The 23178-nt window shown below is 49.1% G+C and overlaps 1 protein-coding gene across 1 annotated transcript in view; it reads right to left on the bottom strand.

The window, feature by feature from the left end:
* The window catches only part of CSMD2 (CUB and Sushi multiple domains 2), a gene marked incomplete at both ends in the record, with an annotated part of 546906 nt that overhangs the window by 259358 nt on the left and 264370 nt on the right, over nt 1–23178 (bottom strand). The window contains 4 exon segments of the mRNA XM_081308594.1: nt 915–1036; nt 10169–10293; nt 10993–11080; nt 16510–16587. Of these exon segments, the coding sequence (XP_081164720.1) occupies nt 915–1036; nt 10169–10293; nt 10993–11080; nt 16510–16587 (413 nt within the window).

Below are 23178 nucleotides of genomic sequence, written 5' to 3'. Positions count from 1 at the left end.
CAACAAGAAACAGGTAGAAAATGCAATTTAAAAGGTATGACTTTTAATATAGTTAGGAGTATCTATACTAACAAACAGAAGACAATTAGGAGTTAATGTGTTAAAAAATGTACAATATCTATGATGGAAAAAAAAAAAAGAAAAGCACACAAGTTTATTGAAAAGCCGTTAAAGAAACCCTAAGCAAACAGATATACTATACTCAGGTACTAGAAGACTCAGTATCGAAAGACAGCAATTCTTCTCCCGTTGGTCTGCAGTTTTGATATAATTAAAAGAAAGATTCACCCAGGTTGTTGTGGACCTTGGTAAGATGTAAAAATTTATAAAAGAAAGTAGAAGACCCAGGGAAAAAAAAGGTAAACGGGAAATAAACATATGAAAAGATGCATTCAGAAGTGATAAACTACACACAAAATAGATGGATTTTGAGTGAAGTTGGTTAGCACACAGTACATACAACGTGATCATGTTTACATGGATCAAATGCTGGCATACAAAACAATCCATTTAGGGACATTCACTTAAGTGCTAAGTATGAAAAAAAAAGCAAAGCAATAATCAACACATGGGTGAGGCAGTGCTTACCTCCAAGGGAGCAGGGAAGGTGCTCGGATTGGTGACAGCCAGGAGTCACTAAGGTGACTGTGACTCCCCCCCCCCTTAAGATGGGAGATGGCTATGCAGGCATTTGTTGTGAGATATTATTTATATCTTGTTTATATTTTATGAATGATTTTATTTATTCAATACGTAGTTAAAAAAAAAAAAAACCGAACAAACAAGTTTAAAGGAATTGTTTGCAGAGAAGTTCCACCACCAGGCTCTGTGTTTGAAATCCCTCATAGACCAACTGTCCCTGACTTGGCGCTGCCCACAGGACCCCCCACCCACCCCCACCCCAAGAGCCTTACCTTGGCGGGGTTGAGGGCTGTGATGATCCACACGCAGTGCGCGTTGTTGTCATATTGAATGGGGAAATTGGGGGAGGTGATGATGCCTGAGGGGCCTCGAAGGTGGGCATCACACATGCGGGCTGCAGAGAGGAGATGGGAGACAGGCCTCTTCAGTTTAGACTAGGTCTAGTCCCCCTTCCCGCCTCCCACTTCCAGCCCAGAAGAGACCCAATCTCTACAGTCCCACTCCAGAAATAACCTGCTTCCTGCATCCTTCCCTGATAGCTCTCAGCAGGCTCAACAGGGGATCACAGTCTCTGGAGCACTGAGGTAGGGGAGGGCAGGCCCCGCAAGCCCTCTCCTGCTGCTCTGCATGCAAAGATGCATTTCCAAGGCAGGTTAAGTTCCCTGAAGCTCCTACCCACATCCTTGACTCCACTGAGCTCATCTTCAGCAGGAGGGTGCAGACGTGTTGCCCTCAGCTGGTTGGGTGAGGGCAGCTATGGACCTGCCTCTGTTCACCTGGCTGTTTCCCTATTTTCATTCGAGTTCTCCAAATAGTTAGTGTTACTCTGGACCCAAGTCTGTTTACCTAGGAGTCTGACCTCATGCCAGGTCCTGTCAGCCCTCAATCCCTCCATCTACAAAACTGCAGTCCTCCTGAACTAGAATCTCAGGATGTCCTTGTCAAGGCCACTCCACTAGGTCTCAGAAGTCCTGTTCCCAAGGACCCTGCCAAGGTCCCCGACTCAGCCCAGTGCTGGGCACCAGAGTGACTTCAGTGCCAACCAAGTAGTTTCCAAATCCTTCCCCATACTCAGCCCAGGCCCGAAACACGCTTTTGCCAGGAAGTGTAAAGATTCAAGGTGAATTAGAAGAAGAGCTCTCCTCAAGTAGATATAAAGTGTTATCAATCACAGCTTAATCTAATTAAGCTCTTTAAAATAGCTTCTAAACTAATTAGATTAAGTAGTGATTGATCACAGTTAAGGTACGACATTGTATCTAGGTGTTTGCTTTCTTTAAAAACGTGCGCCCGAGTCCCGGCCACTTCATTCTTCAATGTTAGCGTGCAGCTATTTTAATAAAGGGCTCTAGGAACCTGCTTTGTCGCTGCCCACATGGCAATTTATCCTAATTGTGGGCAAAGTGCCTAACAGGAAAGAAAGAGTGAGCAAACTCAACAGGCCTAAGTATATAAAATGAAAGTGGTGTCAAACCTGGTTTCCACTGACGAGCCCAAATGTCCCGGAGCTCCTCTCCACGCTGGGACAGGGCCATGATAAACCTTTCCCGGGAAACCCTTCCCAGGGTCTGGGAGCAGGTTGCATGGCTCCCAGACGTAATGAATCTCTTCCCGTCACATGTACTCATTCACTCCAACATTTATTAAGTGCTTATTACGGTCCAGCCAGAACATGGGGAGAGAAAAATGCCCGACATCATTTCTCCTCTCTAAAGGGCCAGAGAAAATGTGGGAAGCGGGCATGGGAACACTTACGATAGAGCGAGCAAGAGCTGCAGCAGGCTTGTCTGCAAGGGGCTTGGGTAGGAATCGCTCCCTCCTCCCTGTCGTTCAGTCCCTCTGCAAGCCCCTCCTTCCAGCGGCTCAACCTGTCCTGCACCTGGGGGATACCTGCTCCCCTGGGAGGAGCTCAGATATTGACTGAATTGAGTTTTGACCCACACCCCCTCCCCAGTTTCCCTCACGGGTCTCTGATTTCTCCTTTAATCACGTGCTGAGAAACTTAGATGCACCGATGGTACTTGATGTCCCCGGGCCCCAGGGCAGGGTGGCATGGTAGAGAAGAGGTGAGCCTTTGGGGCTTACCAATGTCCCCTTCCGGGTCTAAGTCCATTTGCTGGTTGGTTAAGCCTGGGTAAATTAGAAAACCTTTCTGATTTTGCTTCATCTGTGAGTGATAACTACTCATGGAGAGGAGACGAAGATGAAATTATATGAGATGATGGACATGAAGGCTCCGCCCAGAGCCAGGGACATTGTTAGTATTCAACAATGGGGACCCAGGACTACCAGATCAATGCCATGTTTATCCCTTTCTCTATGCCTAAGATTTCTCTCAAGGCTAAGGAGCTTTTTCTCCTGCCTCTCCTGAAGTTTCTTTATATAGGCTTTTTCCTTTGACTGCACTTGAGAATGACAGCATCATTAAACCAGTTAGAATAAGATAATGAAAACCCAAACCACGATCCTATCTCATGGCTGCAGAGAGGACCTGCGGATTCAGAACTCTAGCCCTGCAGAGAATCCTTACAAATCTCCACCAGCACCATCTTCCACCTCTTCTGGAAAATCAGATCTGGTTGCCAAAACCCTGAGCTTCAGACTCAATTTATCCTGCACTTGTTTCCAAGAATTAGATGCTGTTTGCAGTCTGTTGAAATATGCTGGAGGTAATTAGAGAGAACAGGTCAAAAAGGCATTTCCCACTTTAAGGGCTTGGAGGGGCTTAATTAAAATATTACAATCTGCAGTTAGCACGAGGCACCTTAAAATAGGCTCTGAATAGAGCTTTAGCTACTTTTTTCCCTTCACTGTTCGGGCAGACAGTCTTCCCCCTGAGCAGCCAGCTCCTGAGATCCCACCAGCAGGTAGAAAAGCTCCTTACTGGGACTCAGATGGGCTGGCAAAATGGTAGGTACTCAGACAATGTCTGAATCAATGAGTGAACGTCTCTTTGTGTTTCTCTGTTTGCCTTTTCCTATTGAAGCCTCCTCTGAGTAGCTTTCAGGAGAGACTTCTGGGCTCTGCGCCCCTCCCCCTCTTCCTCTGGTCATCACTGTGCCATGTAGTGGGAGAGACCACTGCACCCGCGGCCAGCGCTGGCACCGGAGAAGGGAGTCCCTCTACCTCCTAGATTTCCTCCCCATCATGCTCCTCCTGGCACCGTCTGCCTTCCCTTGCTTCTCCTACCACTGATCTTCCTCCTGCCTTGTCCACTGTCCCCTGGAACCATCTCCCCACCACCCCCAAGGTGGACAAACCCCTTGGGGTGTTGTGGCTGCACCATTCTTCAGAACCTCCTGCCCCAAATCAGGCCCTGACTGCGTCCCACACCTCTCCCCGGGCCACTGTTTCCTCTGCAGCCCCCTGGCTGGAGGTCGCGTCCCTCCCACCTACTAAGCTGCTGGCGGTTCATTTTGGAAATGATTGCTAAGCCCCAGAGTTCACTTTGACCCGTCAAGACCTCCGCTATGTTGACACCAATGTCTTCCCTCTGCTCACCAGCCCCCTCCTTCTGCGTGCACCCAGCTTATACCCCATGGTCCCCCATTATGGTCATTTCCTTGTCACCCTCCTAAGTCCCTTGCCCTCTTCCCTTTCATCAGTTGCCTGGAAGCCATTGGTTGGGAGGAGCCTCTCTGCCTGCATTCTCTATACCTGCCCCTACATGGTTGAGATTTGCTGGGAAAAAAGAAAATCACAAAAGAAAGAAGATTGATGTCATTATAAATTCATGATTTCCCATTGCAAAGAAAACTAGGTCTCGCCCAGCAGTCCTGCCATTTAGCTCTTGAGCTCACTTCCATCCTGCTCAAAGACCCTTTCATGCCTCTGACAGGCCCCTGGGCCTCTCCCCTTCCTCTCCCCTCCCTTGCTCTGGGCTGGTGGTCTTGTCTCCTCCCCTTTGAAGGAAACAGAAGCATTTAGCAGGCATATCCTTGCTCCCACTCCTGAAGTGTGCAGTTCTGTCTCTTGATGTGTTCATTTTCTTTCTTCTCCTGTCCTAACAGAGGGGTGGTCCCTTCTTATAGAGGACATCCCTTTTCATGACATCTCTGGTCATACCAGGGCCCCACTGCCCGGGCCATGAGGTAAGTTTCACTCTCAGCGCTTCAACTCAACCGCCCATCCCTTCCTCCATTGTCTAAGCTCCCGACAGTGACTTTGGTCTCTATGCACCTGTTGTCCTGGATCCTGGGCCGCTCTAGCCTTCTTGCTCCCACCTTTCTCCCCTTCTCTTGACCCACTCCGACCCTTCTTCCACTGCCCAGTCTGACCTCAAAACCACTCACCAATGCCTTTAGTTCCCTCTGCACTCTCCCGTGTGCTTGGGGGAAATGCCTGCTTGCGTCAATTCTACCATCCACTTTTCTATTCCTGATTCCAGAGGCCACAGGAACCTCCAGGAGAACTGGGGCATTATCCCAAATTCATGGTTTGCCACCATAATTAAAGCTCCAGATCACTCTTCTCCCTTCTCCCTTTGGTTTCCTGGCTAATTCTCTGCAAAGACAACTTCAAACATTCCCCAGCTGCTCAAGCCAGATACCCATCTGGTCACTTTTCAGCTGTTATTATGCTTGACCTCTCTGGGATCTGTTGACCCCACGGACCCTTCTTTGGCTTCAAGGATGCCTCTTTGGTTTTCTCCTGTCTCTCTGACTCACCCTCCTTGAGTTCCTGCTCCATTAACTTCTTCAAAGAAGTTGCCTAAATCTGGGTGTTGGGTATATGGGAGTTTCTTTGCACTTTAAATGAAACTTTTCTATAAGTTTACAGTTATATTAAAATAAAAAGTTACCCCCAGTGTGGGGAGGTGGAGGTGGAAGGGCGTTATTCTGTATGGTCCAACCAACACACTCTGAAGGATGGGCAGGAACAATTTTCAAGTGGAAGAAGCCTAGAGCCTCTGGAGTCTGGGTTTGAAACTCAGATCAACTGATGATTGGCTTTGTGCCCTTGGGTAAGTTGCTGACCAGCTAAACGTGAAATATGGTTATTGCTACTTCCTCATAAAGAAATTATGAAAAATGCCTAGTGCCAGGCTTTCGACAAGTATAAATAGCTTAATAAATGGGAGCTTTGTCATTAGCACATATAGGTAAGGGATTCGGGGACATTCTTAGGGCTGGAGCATTGGGACATGCAAGAGAGAGGGGACGGAAGAGGAGAGGAGAGAAAAGAGCAGAGAAGAGAGAAGAAAGAGGAAACTAGAACTCTGAAAACCAACAGTGTTCAAGGGGAGGCTCAGGAGGCTGATCCAGCGAAGGCCACCGGGAAGGAAGAGCAGACCTGTCATTATCAATGGTATTGGATTCGGCCTGGCCTGCGTACTGTTTCCCACACTTCACCCATTTTACGGGTGAGTGAAACAATTCTGGTCATGTCAGTGATTTCCCTAATGAAGCTGGAACTTGAACTTTGGTCTCTGAAGTCCCAAGACTGGTATTCTCTCCACCAAAAAGGATGGATTTTGAACAAATGTGCACACACACACACACACACACACACACACACAGATTTAGCCACAAAGAAAAAATAATATATGGTTTTCTGTTAATGATTGATTTTATGAATCAGTATTTACAGGTGAATCAGTATCTCATCTGGGGCTGTTTCATCCACACTGACTGGTGGTCGAGAGAAACCAGATCTTAGGGGCTGGGGTATGGCTCAGTGGCAGAGCACTTGCCTAGTATGCTGCGTTTGAACCCCAGCACTTGGGGGGAGAAAAAGAAAGAAGGAAACCAGGTTGCTGTGTTGTTAATTTGATCCTGTTCTTTATATCAGTGGTTTACAAACAGTGTTTCCCAGAGCCCCAGGGTTGGACGCTGCTGAGAGTGGCCAGGGAAGAGCCCCTCCAAATTTCCCACCCTATTTCAATCAGAGAAACTCTAGTTGTATCTGTTTTACTTGTTGCAAAGTTTATTTTGAAGTATTTGGCCCCCCATGAAAGCCCTGTGCCATACTACCCTGCCTCTATCTGGGGCTGCCCGGAATTAGTTTACCGGTTCTCTGTGTTGCCCTCAATCTCCTTTGCATGATCAAAGATTTCTAGGAGTCAAAAATTAGAAGTTTATTTCTTCTGATGGGGGGGGGGAAGAAAAGAAAGGACTGTGAATACCTAATTTCAAATTCCAAAATGAGGGCACAGTTCCATATTGTTCATTTATTTCAATCTCTGATTCATCCAGGTTTATTGAGAACCTATTATTTATTGAGAACCTATTATTTGCCAGGCCCTGTGTTTTAGTAGAATTAATTGTGTGGAAAAAAATGAATATTTAAAACCAAATCATATTTTAAATGCATTAGAGGGAAAATAATACCACTATGTATGGCGGCCGATGCTTTTTAGAATATGATCTTTTGGTAACCTGCTTCTCAGCAGAGCTTCTTATAATTGAAAGATTATTGTCCTTTTTATTCTTAAAGTGGGCTTCACCAAAACTCTTCTAAAAATCATAATTAGAGTAGCAATTCCAATTAATAAAAAAAAAAAACCAAAGTGGTTTTAAAAGAAAACCTTAAAGACTTCCAAAATAAAGAGACCTTAGAATTTAATATTCATTTCAGCCCTTGGCCTGAGCTGGCAGGAAAGCCCAGGACAGATCAGTCAAGCACAAAGTGAGGAGCCTTGGCCTTCTCTCTGTCTCCCTCACAATGGCCCATGGAAGAGGAGCAGAAGAGGGAGAAGAAGCAAGGGGTGAGCCTGAGCCCCCTGCCCCCCCTGGCAGTTGGGGCTTGCCACTTTCTGCAATGTAACTTTTTTAAACTTCAGAATTGGTAGACAGGGGAAGTTTTCTTTTCTGCATTCACAAGCAAGGGCCCTGTGGTTAAAAAGGACAAACTGGCCCAGGGCCAGCCAGATAATAGGCGGCAGAGTTGTAATCTAGATCAAAGTCTGTGTGACTTCCAAACCATGTGGTTGCATTAAGATTGAACAAGACAGCGGCTCTTGAAAACATGCACAGCCGCTCGTGGCTGAGGTTTGCTCTGGGACTTGAGGAAGCTGTATACCAACAATGCCCAGAAGGTGCACGAGCCAGAGTGAGCAGCACGTTGGCACCACTTCTCAAAGAGCATTGTCAAGACCACTGCCTCATCTCATTCCCCAAGTAATGCCCTCAAGAAATGTTCGAATGTCACTGACATTTTGCAGGGTGAAAAAAAAAAAAAAGATTTAGAGAGGTGAAGAAACTGTCTCAAGGACACCAAGTAAAAAAGCGATGAGAGTTGGATTCGAACCACGACTCCCACCACCTCTGTTTCACAGCAGCAGGGGACAGAATGAGATTACAGATGTGATAAAGGTTAGCCCAATGCTTGGTGAAAGCATAGCAGAGAATTCAGCCCGCTGGGTCCAAATCACTGGAGATGGCTTGGATGAGCCACAATTTTGGAGAAAAAGATGAGCATGTTACCCCACCAGGAACTTCCTCACCACTAGCCTTTCTCCATCCTTGGCATGTTCGTGTAAACAACCATCATTAAGAACAAAGTTCCTCCCAGGGAAAGGTCTTGGTGAGACATCAGATCCCAGCACTGCCTGAAGGCACTGGGTTCTGGCTTCTCGAAAGGGATTTTGGAAGAACAGATTGGCCATGCGTCCCTTGGTCCTCAGACAGGATCATTCTCTGCCTCTCCACATAGCTGGTGCCCTGGCTGTGCAGTTGGAGGGATGTGCTCTGCAGTTACGCGTTCATCCCATCACTCATTCAACATGTGCTATGAAGCACCTACTGGGTGCCAGGCCCTATCGGAAGTGATGCATGAAGCAAAAGTCCTTGTCCCATAGAGCTCATGCTCTAGCACGAGGGTATTAATTTCCTCTAGCACCTGCCAATTCATCAAGTATTTACAAAACTACAAACCATTTGCTCTTCACACAAAACACAAGCGCTAGGTCAGTATAATTAGCCATGCTTATAGGTGAAAAAAATAGGGCCTGGGCAGGGCTCAGTGGTAGAGCATGTGCCTGGCATGTGCGAGGCCCTGGGCTTGATCCCCCGCACCACTAAACTAAAACAAACACACAAACAAACAAACAATGGTCTATAGGCCCACAGGAAATAAGTAATTGCCCAGTTAGTTGGCCCATTAAGTCCCAAGTCATACACAGTACATTTGTTGATTGATTTAAGTTTTTATATGTGTTCCACATCTGGGATGATGGAACAGAATAGGTTAGAGTTATACTAAATTTTTTTGTTGTTATTTGATTTTTCAAAATAATAGTTATGTATACCTTTGAAATAATATACCTGAAAGTCATGGAAACGCAGAACACGTAATAAACCAGGGATCGTGGCCATCTCAGAGAAGAGTGAAAAAGAATAAACCTAAGACTTATTTAAAGATTTTCATGGCCCTCTTCCAGATTTCTTATCATCATATTAAAAAAAAGAAAGGATTTAGATGGTGGAATGTGATGGACATCATTATCCAAAGTACATGTATGAAGACAGGAATTGGTATCAACATACTTTATATACAACCAGAGATATGAAAAATTGTGCTGTATATGTGTAATAAGAATTGTAATGCATTCTGCTGTCATTTATTTAAAAAAAAATTAAAAAAAAACAGAAAGGGACTGATGTTCAGCTGCAACCTTGCCTCTTCCTTGGTGTAAGAAGGATCTGCTTTCTCTCCTGGACCTCTCTTACCCTATGTGAATTTCATGCTGATGCTTGTGTCTAGAGAGAGGCAAAGAATCTCCTTAGGTCAGAAGGATCCAGGATGTAACTTTTCAGAGGGCAAAAGACCTTCTCTCCCAAAGGGGCACCGAAATGAGCCCCTGTTGACTTTTTCAGGCCATCTAAGAGCCCAGTGCTCAGGAGCCTCCTTTGAGGGCATCCTGGGGAATAAGGTCAGGGGCTTCCTTACCAAAGCAGCAGTGTGGTCCTGCTCCAATAAAGGCCTCCACTCAGGTCTGATGTTTTAAGATTACTTGTGGGGGGGAAGGGTGCCAGGCCAGGTTATCTTTGGTTTGTGTGATACCTGGACATGTGGGTGGCAGTGCCCTCTAGAACGAGGTGCCCAGGTATGGGGCTAGAGGAAGCCCAGAGAGAAGCCTTTGGATCCAATGGTCCATTCCATTTAAGTAGAGCTAAAAACATCATTTCAGATGTTCTAGGTCCACCATGTGGGTAAACAAACAAGGTCACAGGAACAGAGGGCTCTAGTGTGTATGTGTTACAATGGAGGACTCCAGGGGACAGGATAAGGGCTGATGTCCTTCCCTAGCTCGTTGTGGTTGTGATGTCTTTGTGCAGTGAGCTAGCAATCTGCTACATAAGTGCATCCTTCCTTCAACGGTAATGTCCTCTGTTTGTCCCGATCCTAGTAGGCCTTGATACAGAGAGGCTGCCGGATAAATATGGTCATTGGCAAATCAACGCAGGACTGAAAGCCCCAAGAGCAGGAGGATGAGAGCCTGGGTCTCAAGAGCTGGAAGCTGGGCCTCGTCCTCCGATCCCAGCCCCTCTTTCTGGGTGGCCTCCCTTCCCCAGGGCGCCCTCACCTCGGCAGACGGGCCTGTGGTCGCTCCAGGCCGCAAACATGTCGCTCACTTTCATACAGGTGATCCGCTTGGACCCTTGCAGGTCATAGCCCTCATTGCAGGTGAACTGGACGCTGGATCCTAACCTGGGAGACAAGGTGTGTCCGTGAGCTCAGTGCCTGGGCCTGCCAAGCCCCGCCCCCAAGTCCTTCCTGTCAATCAAGTCCCCCAAGCAACTTCTGGCCCCAAGTTCCTTCTCCTTCTGGCCTTTAATCTCTGCTCTACTGTTTATTACTTAAAATCTCCAATGGAAGGAATATCCGCTCTTCATCTTTTTTTGGATCATTAAATGGTTTTAGGATTGAGTTAAAAGCTGACTTTGTGAGCAAAACAGCAGTCCTCTGAGATAAGTACCAATTAGGGCAGCAAAGAGTAGGGGGAGATACCCATACACTGTAATGGAAATGGAGCACTATGGGAACATAACTTGATAGTTTGAAATTTTGCAAAATGCACTATCTCGGGGACCTGGGGTCTCCTAGATGATTGCAGGTATGAATTGCTGCTGGCTTATCATTCCTGAGAATGGTGGTCTTTTGTACCCTGGCTACATAGGCTTTCTGGACAGCATTGACCATTGACAACTTCCACTGGCCATAAGACATGGCTTCTACAGACTGGACCAGGAGAGAAGGTCAAAGGCCATGGCTTTTTCTCCCACAATTGCCAGTTCCCTCATCCATGCCTTCCTCTTCATTCCACCTCCAGGAAGGCCAGGCCTCATCTCCCCCCAACCAGGCCACCCCACCCTTCTTGCAATCAGAAAGTTCCCCAGTGGATCTTACCTGAAATCCGAGCCTAGTCTTTTGCCCCTTTCAGGTATGCCAGGGTCTGGACACATATTATGTCCTTGGGACACACCAACCTGAGTTACTACAAGGCAAAAAAACAGTACATACAAAATGGATAGTCACAGAAAGGCACCATCTGGGGCAGTGTCTCAGGGTGGGGGGTGAAGGCAGAGACAGAATGAAGCCCTGCTCTGTGGGGCCCTGTCTGGTGGCTGGGGTCTTTTGGGCTGGGCTTTCCTGAGTGAGTAAGGTAGGGATCTGCTTTTGACAAATTCCTTTGCAAGAAAAATCCAAGTGAAATTTACCAAGAGTCTGTGGGCTCCATGACACGCTCCCTCCACCAACAACCACCTGATTCCCTCATCCCACACCAGTGGCCAGAGGTGGACCGTTCATAGCCCCTGATGACCTCCCCACCCTGTGCTCCAAGGGGTGGAGACTCTAGATGAGATGAGCCCCCCCACCTCAGCCCCCAATGGAGAAATGACTCAAAGGAAGTTAAATAAAAGGTGGATGCATGATCAGAAATAGTAAAGAATGTAAGAGAAAGCTGAAGTTTGAAGTTCAAAGCAGGGACTTGAGCTCAAATATTGATATTTCTTCTGCAAACCTCTTCCCATCAGCCATTTGTCAAGCCAGAGTAAGTGGTAACCAAAGAATTCCCCCAACCCTGCCCAATGCCACCGGCCAACCCCACCAAGTAGAGATGGGATCTGTGGTTCCAGCAGGTAGTGTAATAACCCTGACACTTGCCAACACCAGACTCCTATTTACGGAAACCATATGCACAGTTTTCTCCACTAGAGTAGGCGCTTGGTCCTGGGGCGGCACATACAAACACGGTGCAGAGGGTGAGTCATTGTCAGTCCCTGCCTGGCCATTGTTCTTGGATGCGCTCACTGATGAGGGTAGAAGCACTCACAACCCTGGATTCCTGGCTTTGAGGATGGCCAGGAGTTGCCTGGCCAGAGCAGTTTCACTCAAGGACTCACCCATCCCACAATCCCAACAGCAACCTCTGCACGAGAAGTTGTAGGGCATCTGGAGCATCAGGACCTGAGTTTGCCCATGTCCCGCCGCTCCATTCAACATCCCATAATGTGAGCAACGAGCTCTATAACCCACTCATTCATTCCTGCACATGAGCACACAACAAGCAATCATTGAGCATCCAATGTGTACAAGGCCTTCTTTTAGATACCATAGGAGATGCCAAGTGTAGTCAGATATGATTACTATCCTCAAGATGCTTCCAGTTGCGTAAAGATATGGAACATGGAAATGAACTACAGAACTGCACTGGGGAGGGGATGAGCATGCTGCTACAGGGATGTTCAGAGGGAGGACCAGTGTCATGTTGCTGGGAGAAGTTCGAAAGGCTGCCTGGAGGAGGAGGTATTTAACATGGATCTTCTGGAGAGGTAGGATTTGAACACAGAGTGACAAAGACAGACAGACAGACAGATATGGTATTATGGTTTGGATCTGAGGAGTCCCGTAGACAGCTCATGTGTGAGACAATGCAGCAATGTTCAGACGTGAAATGATTAGATTATGAGGGCTATAATCTAATCAGAGGACGAAGTTACAACTGATGGATTAATAATCTGAATGGACCACGCTGGGTGGTAGCTGGAGGCAGGAGAGGCGTGGCTGGAGGAAGTGGGTCACTGGGGGTGATATATCTCGCCCCTGGATCCTCATTCTCTTTCTGCTTCCTGGATGCTCTGAGTTGAGCAGTTTTCCTTCACCAGACCCTTCCTCCATGATGTTCTGCCTTATCTTGGGCCCAAAGCAATCAAGCCTTCCAACCGTGGACTGGACCTCTGAAACCATGAGCTGGAATAAACTTTTCCTCCTCTAAGTTGTTCTTGTTAGGTATTTTGGTCACAGCAATGAAGAGCTAACTGACACACAGGAGAAAGGTGGAAACAACTGGGGGTTGCTCTGTGTGGCCAGACGAGGGGGTGTGTGAAGGGTGATAAGGAAAGTTGAAGATGAGATTTCAGAGGTCAGGATTTTAAGGGGTTTGAGTCTGATCTCAAATACCACGGGGAGCTCCTGAAGAGTTGTGAGTGGGAGAAGGGACGGTGAAACCTGGATTACTCTCATTGTGAGATGAGTTAGGAAGTTTGGTGATTATTCAAGGACAACAAGAACCTGATAATGGGGACAGGCAATGAGACAGTGGGAAAGGACATGGCAAAGAAAGGATCACCAGAGCTTGTGGAGGACTAGGACAGGAGAGGGAGCAGGGTTTCCTGGGCCCGGGGCCCTGTGAGAATGTGGTAGTTGATGGAGGCCGTGGCGGGGGTGGGGGGTCCCAGTTTAGATTCACTGGCTCTGAAACTCATTTCTAAAGGTAGAGGCCTAACAAAGACCCTGTTCAAACATCCAGGTGGCCAAGCACGTGGATCTGAGGACTGAGGCAGACTGCATGCTCAGTCAGACACCACACACCTGCAGCGTGTGACAACGAGTGCAAGGCCTTCTGGGTAGTCTCCTTTCTCCAACCCCCACACCGCGAGGCTAAGGACAGTTCCTCCCCAGGATGCTTCTCCCCTAAACATGCCCCCTACCTTGCCAAGCTTCTACCTCCAGAGCTTTTACATCCTAAACAAAGCCACCATTCCTACCAGCCCAGAAACTCTTGGGCTGGGACATGAAGATGTCAGTGTCATCCCCAAAGGTACAGCAAGCTCCTGCTTCCTGGGAGCCTTGGTGTTTAGCAAGTGATGGAAAGAAGAAGACCCCAGAGGGGAGGGGAACCATGGACCCTCTCTCCAGAGGAGGTGCGGAAGACAGTCCTGAACTATACTTAGTTTTCCTGTTGGTAGGTTGGCCACTCGTACAGCCCCAGTGACCAGTCCCCACCGCAGCTAAGTACCCCTTAGGTCCTGCCTACTTGACCTGCCACAGGCCACACCCAGCACAGAGGCCCTGCTGCCCACCACGGGGAAGCCACACAGAGCGCTCTCAGCACGGTGACACTGTTCAGAGGTTCCCATGCCTTCTCTTCCCTCTGATTCATCACTGACACCACCCAGGAAGCAGACAGAGTTGAAGACTGATGGGTGACGGTAGAGCTGGACCATGGCCAAGGCCACCTGCCCAGCCATAGCTCCTGACCACAGAGCAGACCCCGCTGCTCCCCTTCAGTCAGCCAGCCCCATGGGAGGTTCAGGCGCCATCCAGGAAGTTTCCAACCCAACCGTGACGCAGCTGACACCAGGAGGACCCAGCAGGCGACGGCAGTCCCAGGAGGACCTTCACGCCTCCCCAGGAAACAAGCAAACATTCATCTCAGTGAACTGGTTACTAACTAATCATGGAGGCAAGAGGCATTGCCCTTTTCATTGCTTCCTGCCACTCTCCGCTGTCCATTTAAACCCAGTGGCTGGTGTTGACCGTGTTGATTGACTATTGGCTACTAAGGGACAGGATGGAGTGTGAGTCTTCCCCTGCCCCAAGAAGGCCCCTTAGTAAGGACAAGCTGTGACATGCTCAAAAGGCAATGCCTTCTACCCGACTGAAGGGAGACACGGACAGATGGGCGGCCAGGAGCAGTGATGGCCAGGGCTTTGGGGTCCTCATAGATTGCCTGGTCAGAGCAATCGGCAAGGTCCACTGCTCCCCTCAAGTGGAGGACCTCTTCCCAGGGAACTGGGGCAGAACCCAAAGGGCCAGAAACCTACAGACATTTGGCTTCTGGCCTCTGAGCAGCCTGGTCACATCCATACTTTTCTGAGGAAATCTTGGAATGAAGATTATTAATCCCTTGTTGATGGAAAGATACTCATATATTTAGAGGGTTTGCATTATTTCATTAGAATAGGGTTTTTGTCATATTTCAGAGGGAGCTTTGGGCATGAAAAGCACGTGGACCTGCTCCAGAAAACCACCTCCAAGAGCACAGGCAGCTTCTCAGCTAGTTCATGGACCCCTGAAGTCCAAGGTCAGGAAGGTCCACGTTAGATCCAACAGTATCCTTCAGAGGAAGGCTAGGAAGGGCTTTGTATCCTCCTTTCTACAGATGTGGAAGCTGAGACATGAGTGTCCCGGGTGGCATGGCCACCTGAAGGACACCATTGGGATGAGCATTGGGTCCCCATGCAGGCCATTTCCCTAAGTTTGTCCTGGAGCCACACCAGGGCAAAGTCAGAAATTGAACATGCCTTCCCCAGCTCATATGGTCTCCTGTGGCTACAGACAGAAAGGACCTGTGAGGGTTAAGGTCACGGCTCCAGCCTTCTCTTCAGATTCTCAGCCTGGCCCAGGGATCTCTGCCCCTTCCCCATTTAAACAGAGCAACAGGGCCTCCCGACGGCCCTGTTATCCAGTCCCCTCAGGCTGGGGCCACCAGAGATGCTAGATGCCAGCTGTGCCATCTCCATTCCCAGGGCTTGAAAATCCTATACCAAGGCTCAGGCCCATCGGGACCAGGCCCCAACTGCCCCTGCCTTCGACCTTCTCCAGGCCACACCCCCAGCACAGAGCTGGGAATTCCACGGCGGCCCCATCTCTCCATAACAGACCCTTCTGGCAGCACACAGAAGTGACATGGAAGGAGGGCGATGGGGAGGGCAGAGAGCCAGGCAGGCACCATTAGAGAAGCAGGGAAGGGGGAGTGGAGATGTGAGGGGAAAGATGGGGGAGAGTGGGAAGGCGGAGGAGAGGGTGAAGGGAAGGGGAGGAAAGAGAAGCAGAAGGACAGGGAGGGGGAGGGAAACCAGGGGTCAGTCATTCAGAGGACCAGGGCAGGCTCCCTGCACTTGCCTCCAGAAGGCAAATGGAAGATTTCTGGAAAAGCCTTCTGGGGGCCCAGAATCCCCCGCCCTTTGTTCTCGTTCAAAAGGCCCTCGGCACAGAGCCCATCAGGTGTTTCCCAGGGTGACGTTCCAAATGCCCCCACCCCCAGCCCTGGAGCCCTTTTAATCTTCCAAACACCATGGCAGAAACTTGTTCTCGGAGATGTGATCCCCGCTGTGAGCCCCAGCCCTTCACCATCATCCTCAGAGGCAGGACGGCTCCCCCACCCCATCCTCTGGCTGTCCCACCAGGCCCCTTGGAGGAGGTCCCTAGGCATGTCCCTTCCTCCGCTCTCAATCTGGCTTTGGGAGCTCACGCTGGGGCTCAGTAGCCCCCTAGATCCCAACCCAAGGTTATCGACTCCTAGAAGAGGAGCCAGAAGAGGACCATCTTAGCAGGTGGAAGTGATTCAAAAGGAAAAATAAAGAGAGAAATGTAGTAGTAATGACTCCCTGGACTGCGGTTCAGATGGGAAGTGAGGGGGGAAGGGGAAAGGGGAGGGCAGGAGGAGGAGGAGAAGGCAGAGGACAGGCCCCGGGCCTCCCACTGGCCACCGGGTCAGTGTGTCCATGTGCAGAGCCCAGGATGGAGGGAAGCAGGGGTGAAGGGAAGCCATCCAGCATCATCTGGTGTCCCCACAGTCACAGCATCAGCAGATCTGACCCACACAAGAGGCCCGGCAGGGGGCGAGTGAACACTTACATACAGATGTCTTCCGGCTGCTGTCCTTGCTGGGCATCAGCTTCACACCTCGGGACTTCAATTCGATTTGCTTCTTGACTGGAGAGGAGAGAAGAGAAAAGACAGCTTGAGTTGTCTGTGGCCAGGGATGGGCTTCCTCTAGAACGACCCATTTTCTGGTCTGGAATATTCTATAGAAGTGACTTTTAAGCAGGAGCTCCTCTGGAGGGGGACATATCGAGGGTAGCAGGGACTCAGACATGGAGGAGGAGATGCTAAGAAGGCCCACCCTCTGGGGGTAGCAGGAAAGGTGCCCTCCCACTTGGTAGGCTCTGGGACTCCCTGGTGGCCCTTACAGGTAACTGATATGTCTGAGTTCAGTCTGCTCCTGGTGAACTAGGTGTGAGCATCCAACTGAGAAGCCCCACAACCTGCTGAGGTTTGAATCTGTAACGTCCCCCAAGGACCCTTTGTTGAGGGCTCTGTCCCCAGCCTGTAGCACTGCTGGGAGGTGGTTGGACCTTTTGGATGTGAGACCTAATGGAAGGACATTAGGTCACTGAGGGTGGGCCCTTGAAGGGGATTTAGGGACCCTGTCCCTTCCAATCTTTTAGTTTCCGTGGCTGCCATAAGGTGAGCAGCTTCCTCTGCCACATGTTCCCGCCAGGATGTACTGTGTCACCACAGGCCCCAAAGCAATGGGGCCCATCGGTCATGAACTGAAACCTTTGAAATCCTTTGAGCCAGAGTCAAACTTCCCTCTTCTGAAACTGATTCACCTTGGGACTGCGTCACAGGAGTGGGAAGCCGCCCAGTTGCCACTCCTCTCTGCCCTTCGGTTCCTCTGCAGGTTCTGCCCTGCTCAGTTTCTGAGCCAGCCCTGGCAGGGGATGGTAGATGGGGTTACGACGCCAAGCTGCCATCCCTCCTTGTGACCACACTCGGTGATGTGATTCTGTCGTCCCTCCTGTTACTGAGGTGGAATACATTTTTCCCACCCCCTGACTTTGGACTTGACCATTGGAATTTTGGAGGCCTTGACCTGCCAAAGGCTTAGGAAGCAGATTGATTTTGCCCTTTTGCATCTCTGTCACCATTGTGGAAAGACAAGACTAGTCCTAGGAGGATGAGAGACACATGGGGCAGAGCCAGCTGGCCTAGGTGGGTCTGGCCCACATTAGCTGACCTCTTGCGGGCAGGGTAAGCTCAGTTCTGAGAGTTACTGAGGGATAGGGCTTGGTACCAAATGCATTAAATATGGCTTTGACCCTGTGATTCAGTCAAGTCCACAGCTCATCTGGACTGTGCCACACATGGCAGCAGAGCCAGCTCTCCACAGTCCCTGAGGCCACTCCTCTGTACCCATCAAGCTCCTTTGGCTGGGCTATCCCTGTTTCCCAGGGAATTCTCCTGGCCTCAGAGGGCTTCGCCCCATCTCTGGCTAGATGCCCAATCCCAGATCCCCTCCAGCTGGCCCAATAGGTGGGTACAGCCGTGCTAACACCGACACCCAGCCGTGGTGAAAGAACTGGGACCAGCTACCTCTTATATGCCAGGCCTGGGTGCCCTACAAGTTCTTTACTTAAATCTGCTTCCTTGGCTCCCCTGCACACCCACACACAATCCCTCAGCACATTCTTCCAAACACATCACCAATGTAACCACTGCCCATAGCCTTCTGCCTACCTCCCTCTGATCCTGCTCTCCTTGTAGCCCCATCCTCCCACTTTCCACCCTGGCCTCCTTAGAGTCTACCCTCAGCACAAGAGCCCCAGGGACCCAGTTAACACATAAACCAGCCCACACTCCATCTCTGCCTGGAGTTCTTCAGCAGTGACCCTTCTCTCCTAGAGTGAAAGCCAGCATCTTTAAAATGGCCCGTGAGGACCAATGTGCTTTCCTTGTGACCTCTCTGGCCTTTCTTTGACCTTGATCACTCTTCCTCAGCCTCATCAGCCTCCTTGATGTTCCCACAATGCTCCTGGCATATTGCCTCGGCCTGCCAGTCCTCTGGAATGCTTCTGCCCGCGTATTTGAATGACCTGCTGCCTTTTCCCTGAAGAAATCCTGCAAAACCCACTTCCTCCTCGAGGCTCTCCCTGACCACTCCATTAAGTTGACACCTCCAACTCCCACACCCCCTTCCCCCTCCCTACTTAGTCTCCCCAACTTTCTAACATACTCTATTATGTACTGGGTCATTTTTTTTGTCACCCACATTTGCAAAGTAAGCTCCACAAAGTCCAGAACTTTGACCCACGGCTGTCTCCTCAGTGCCTAGAAGAACACCTGGTGCAGACACGGTGGGGCCTCAATAATCAGTTCATTTGGTCCTTTTTTCAAAATCTTTGACCTGTAATTATTGTATCTACTTGATAGAAAATAAAATTAGGGTCCACAGTGGTTTGGGTGACAGGCTGTAGGACATACAAGTAGGAAGCAGCTGTGCCTTAAGCTGAATTCCAGCTTCTTTTCTGTGACCTGTCCCTGGAGCAATTCCAGGGGCACCCTTGACCTTCCCCAGCATCTGCTCCTCCCCAGCTCAGGCCCTGAACACTCAGGTGCTCACAGTAGACTTGAAGAAACACACGCCCATCTTGAAACCAAAGCCCACAGCAATCAGGGAGAACCCCCATTCTGGCTAAAGAAAAAAATTTGCCAAGGGTTTGTTCTCCTGGTAAGTCGCTGTCTAAGCTGAATGCCTGATAAAATTCAGTTACTACCAGAGTCCTAGCCTCCCGGCGTGCATTCAAACCTCTTTTACAAATGTGCATTGCTCTCTGTGTGTAGCCAGCAAGAAAATTTCCAATGAACACTAACGTGGACCCATTATCAAACAGAGGGCATAAGTAGGGAAATATACATTATTCAAACCTGGCTAATACTGTGTGACAGGGGAAGCATCCCTGATTCAACCATCTCCAGGGGCACTGGAGGAGCCCAGCCCCACGAGAATAGTTCAAGTTCTTGGCCCTGGGGACCTCTTGGGGGGGGCGGACAGGAATGGGGCAGGATCTCTGTGACTCATGTAGCCCATATGAGGTCAGTCTGCAAAGACGGCTCAGGAACTCCTGACCAAGAAGTAGGGACAGAGTCAGAGTTTTCATTGTGTCCTGTCTTCCATTCTAGGGTCCAGTGGAGGGAGGGGGATGTGCCACAGATGCCATTCCCAGTGGCACTGGCTGCTCAGGATTTCCTGGTGGCTGTTGATGGGGACTGTGAGATGTGGTAGGCAGGAGAGGAGGTGTTGCCAACAGGGAGCCCCTCTTCCTCTCTTCTCAAAGTTGTACTGAGGACACGCTTCCTGTCCTAATCCCCTCTAGAGGCCCAGGAAAGAATCGTGATTTCTGTGTGATTCTGTCCCCTGATCCCTCCCCGGGAAGGCCTGACAGTCTGCCGGCTTGGTGCCTAATACTCATTGGGTTACTTTTAGTAGGGGATGATATCATCACGCCTCCCAGGCTGGAACTAAATTCTGTTTTTCTTCTTTCACTTCCTGATACTTACTATGGGATGGAGCTTGTCAAGGTGATGAGAATTAAATAAGGAACCTAAAAAGCTACTGGGGGCCTCTAATTTACATATAAACTTTGTGACTGATTTTTCCTCACTTGCATGGCTTTTGGCTACTGCACGATCATCAGATGCACCTTACCATCCCATGGATAGAATTCTTGTTCCCATGTTGTTAGCCTGGGAAACATAGGGCCCATGGCTCTAAGGGTAGAGGTTTCTGATTCCAACAACACAATCTCTGAAAGACAGACATCCAGGGCCCAGCTGGCCCAGGCCAGGCTCTGGGGAGGTGTGGCCCACTGTGTGGAAATGGACAACTGGGTCAGGAAAGTGGATCTAGGCAAGACTCACATCACCAAGGACATCAGCATTAAGAGACTGCCTCCAGATGTTGGGGCCTCAGTTTGTTTTTTGAGCAATCCCAGGGAAGCAGTCACACCTGGGATTGTATCTAGTGCACTTTTTTTTTTTTTTTAAGTCTGCCCAGGTGGGTGGTGAGCCATTGGGGATCATGGAGAACCCACAGTAAGCTCATTGATGAGCAAGCTTGGCATTTCAAAGTGGACAAAGTGTGAAGGATCAGAGAAGAGGGTAGGTCTCCCTCTAGAACTCCAGAGTGCACAAATGACAGACCCAGTCAGAAAGGAAGGTGATGGGCATCACAGTAGATGGACAAAACAGAAAGAACCTACAGAATTGATGGGACGTATTCTTTCAGGTTGTACATTCATTCACTTGTGGGGTGTCACTAGCTACATGCCAATGATACTATTGAAACACTGGTCTCTAAAAGGAATTGGTCTTTCTTTAATGACCAAGGCAGTGAAGACCAAATGGAGCCCGGAGCTGGCTTTATGTTTCTGGCTACACTGGAATTTACACCCCTCACTGCACACATATCCATGCACTCCTGAGCATTCATGTCCACGAGCCCCTTACACTACACATTCATGCACACATGAACACGTGGCTACAAATAATCACATACAAAATGCAAGTCACACACATATTCGTGCTTTTCCCCCACAGATGAACCCAGTCAGGACTCCCAGGAGAAGCGTGCTGGCTCTAACTGGTTGATGGAAATCTTACTAGGTACATTCATCTCCTCTGAGTGATAATGACTGCAGGAGACTGCCAGGCGGCTCCATTCATTCTTTATATTCTGCTTAATTACAAGACATTTCCCCGCTGTTGTAAAGGTTAGCGGGACACATGGTACACATTTAGCTAGAAGAATCTGGCAATACAAATGGCTCTCGAGTCTGCAGCACGAGTTATTGGGCTGATCTAACAGGCGACAAGGACCCATTAGGGCACAGGGAGGCCTGACCTGTCTGTCCCCAGAGTGCTAGGAAACAAGAGTTAGATTCTTTGTCCCAAGGGATTCAGCTTTCCCTCCCCAAGGAGGAGTCCCTCCACTACTTTGGTCACCGTCCAGTGTCTGCCAAATGGTATCCTGCCTGCTGAGCCAGCCCTGACTCTCCCCGCTGCCCACTCATTTCTCACATCCAATTGGTTCACCCTTAGAAAATTTCTCCAACATGCATCCTTCTTCCAAGGGCCTAAACCAATTCTGCCTAAACTCATCCTCTTTTGCGTGAATTTCTTTTGTCACTCCCTCTAGCCCACATTTTAAAAAGTTGCAGAGGGTGATCCTTGGAAACCTGAAATCCAATCTCCTTTTCATACTTGCAAATGTTGTCTGCCTGTCCTGCCGTCAGTCCCTCTTGTTGCCACTGAGATTGGCTTCTGCCACAGCCTCACCACCCACCCTGAGGATGTGCTTCGATTACCCACAATGCTTTGCCAGATGAGGCCAGCATTGGGAACACTGGCTACTAATTTCACTCATATTTATGCCACAGATATAAAATTGACGCAGATGCCTGCGATCTCATGTGTCAAGGTGAGGATCTAGCAGGGGCTGCCGCCATTCCTGCAGCTGTTCATTGCCAACTGGAAGAACACTGACCCTTAAGCAGAGGTGGGGAGCTTCCATGTGAAAGATGGCGAGTCTGCAGCCAGATCAACTGACTCAAGGAATAAATATAAAACTATGGACACCTGACTTGATCAGGAAGAGGCCGCACTACTAGCTACTGTACTGGCATATCTTATTGCCATGCAAGGCTTAACGACGATTAGCCAAGGCGTCCATTCAGTGGAAGCCCGGCCAGGGGTGAGGCTGCATGTCGATGCTGTAATTACAAACTTTAGAAGCAGCCTAAACCTGGGACACCCCCTGGGGAGACTCTCAGCTTGCCGCCATGTCTGCAAATGGAGGCAGGAATTAGCAGCAGTGTATCTGATGTCATCTCAGAGGTTGGAGACGTGTCATCATATCCAAGGACAGAAAAACATTGAATGTTAAATGAGAAATCGAAGGCACAGAGATGGATCAACATTACAACTGTAGCTACTCATATGACACATCCAGAGTTCAGAGAGAAGAACCCTAGGATGCTTGGGATTTCCAGGCCCAGTACGTTGTTTTCACTCTTAAAATGGCCAATGACCACAGGATGCCTCTCAGATTCGCTGGAGAGGCTTTGGAATAGGATAACAGTTGGCTTGTAGGTGATGGTGGCTCAAGCTCCTAGTTTGGGTGACATAGAAAGAATCATCAAAACTATTGCTACTGATGATCTGGTGCTGTACGCTGAAGGACTTAGGGAAAGCTGGAGAAGCTATCATGAGTAACAACAATGTCAAGTTCTTGAGATGTAAAGGTGACAAGACTCAAATGGAGAAGCCTATGCAAGAAATCAGCGAGCCATTAGAGATCACCGCTGTATCCATGAGGAGGGAAAATAATGAACATCTGGCAAAACTTGAGATGTGGTAGCTGTGCCCAAGATTGACAGGACAAGGGGAGAAGAAAACCAAAGGCTACAGTCACAGATGGCTGGTGCCACAGGATCTGCTATGGAAAAACAGAGGTCATTTGGGGGCCTGGGTTCATTCTGTGGATTCACTGCTCCAGCTAACGAAGAGCAAAGAATTGGCACAGAAATCACTAGAAGAGCCTCCCAAATTCTGGCAACCATTGCTAAGAAGGCAGGTGTTGAAGGATCACTGATAACTAAGAAAATTATGCAAAGTTACTCATGAGTTGCTAATGCACCATGCTTGAGATTTCTTGAATATGGCAGAAAAGAATAACCATCGTCC

The sequence above is a fragment of the Spermophilus citellus genome (genome assembly GCF_964194105.1).
Source record: "Spermophilus citellus genome assembly, chromosome: 9".
Lineage (NCBI taxonomy): Eukaryota > Metazoa > Chordata > Mammalia > Rodentia > Sciuridae > Spermophilus > Spermophilus citellus.
The sequence above is the reverse complement of the archived record's forward strand: the minus strand, read 5'-3'. Positions and strand labels throughout refer to the sequence as shown.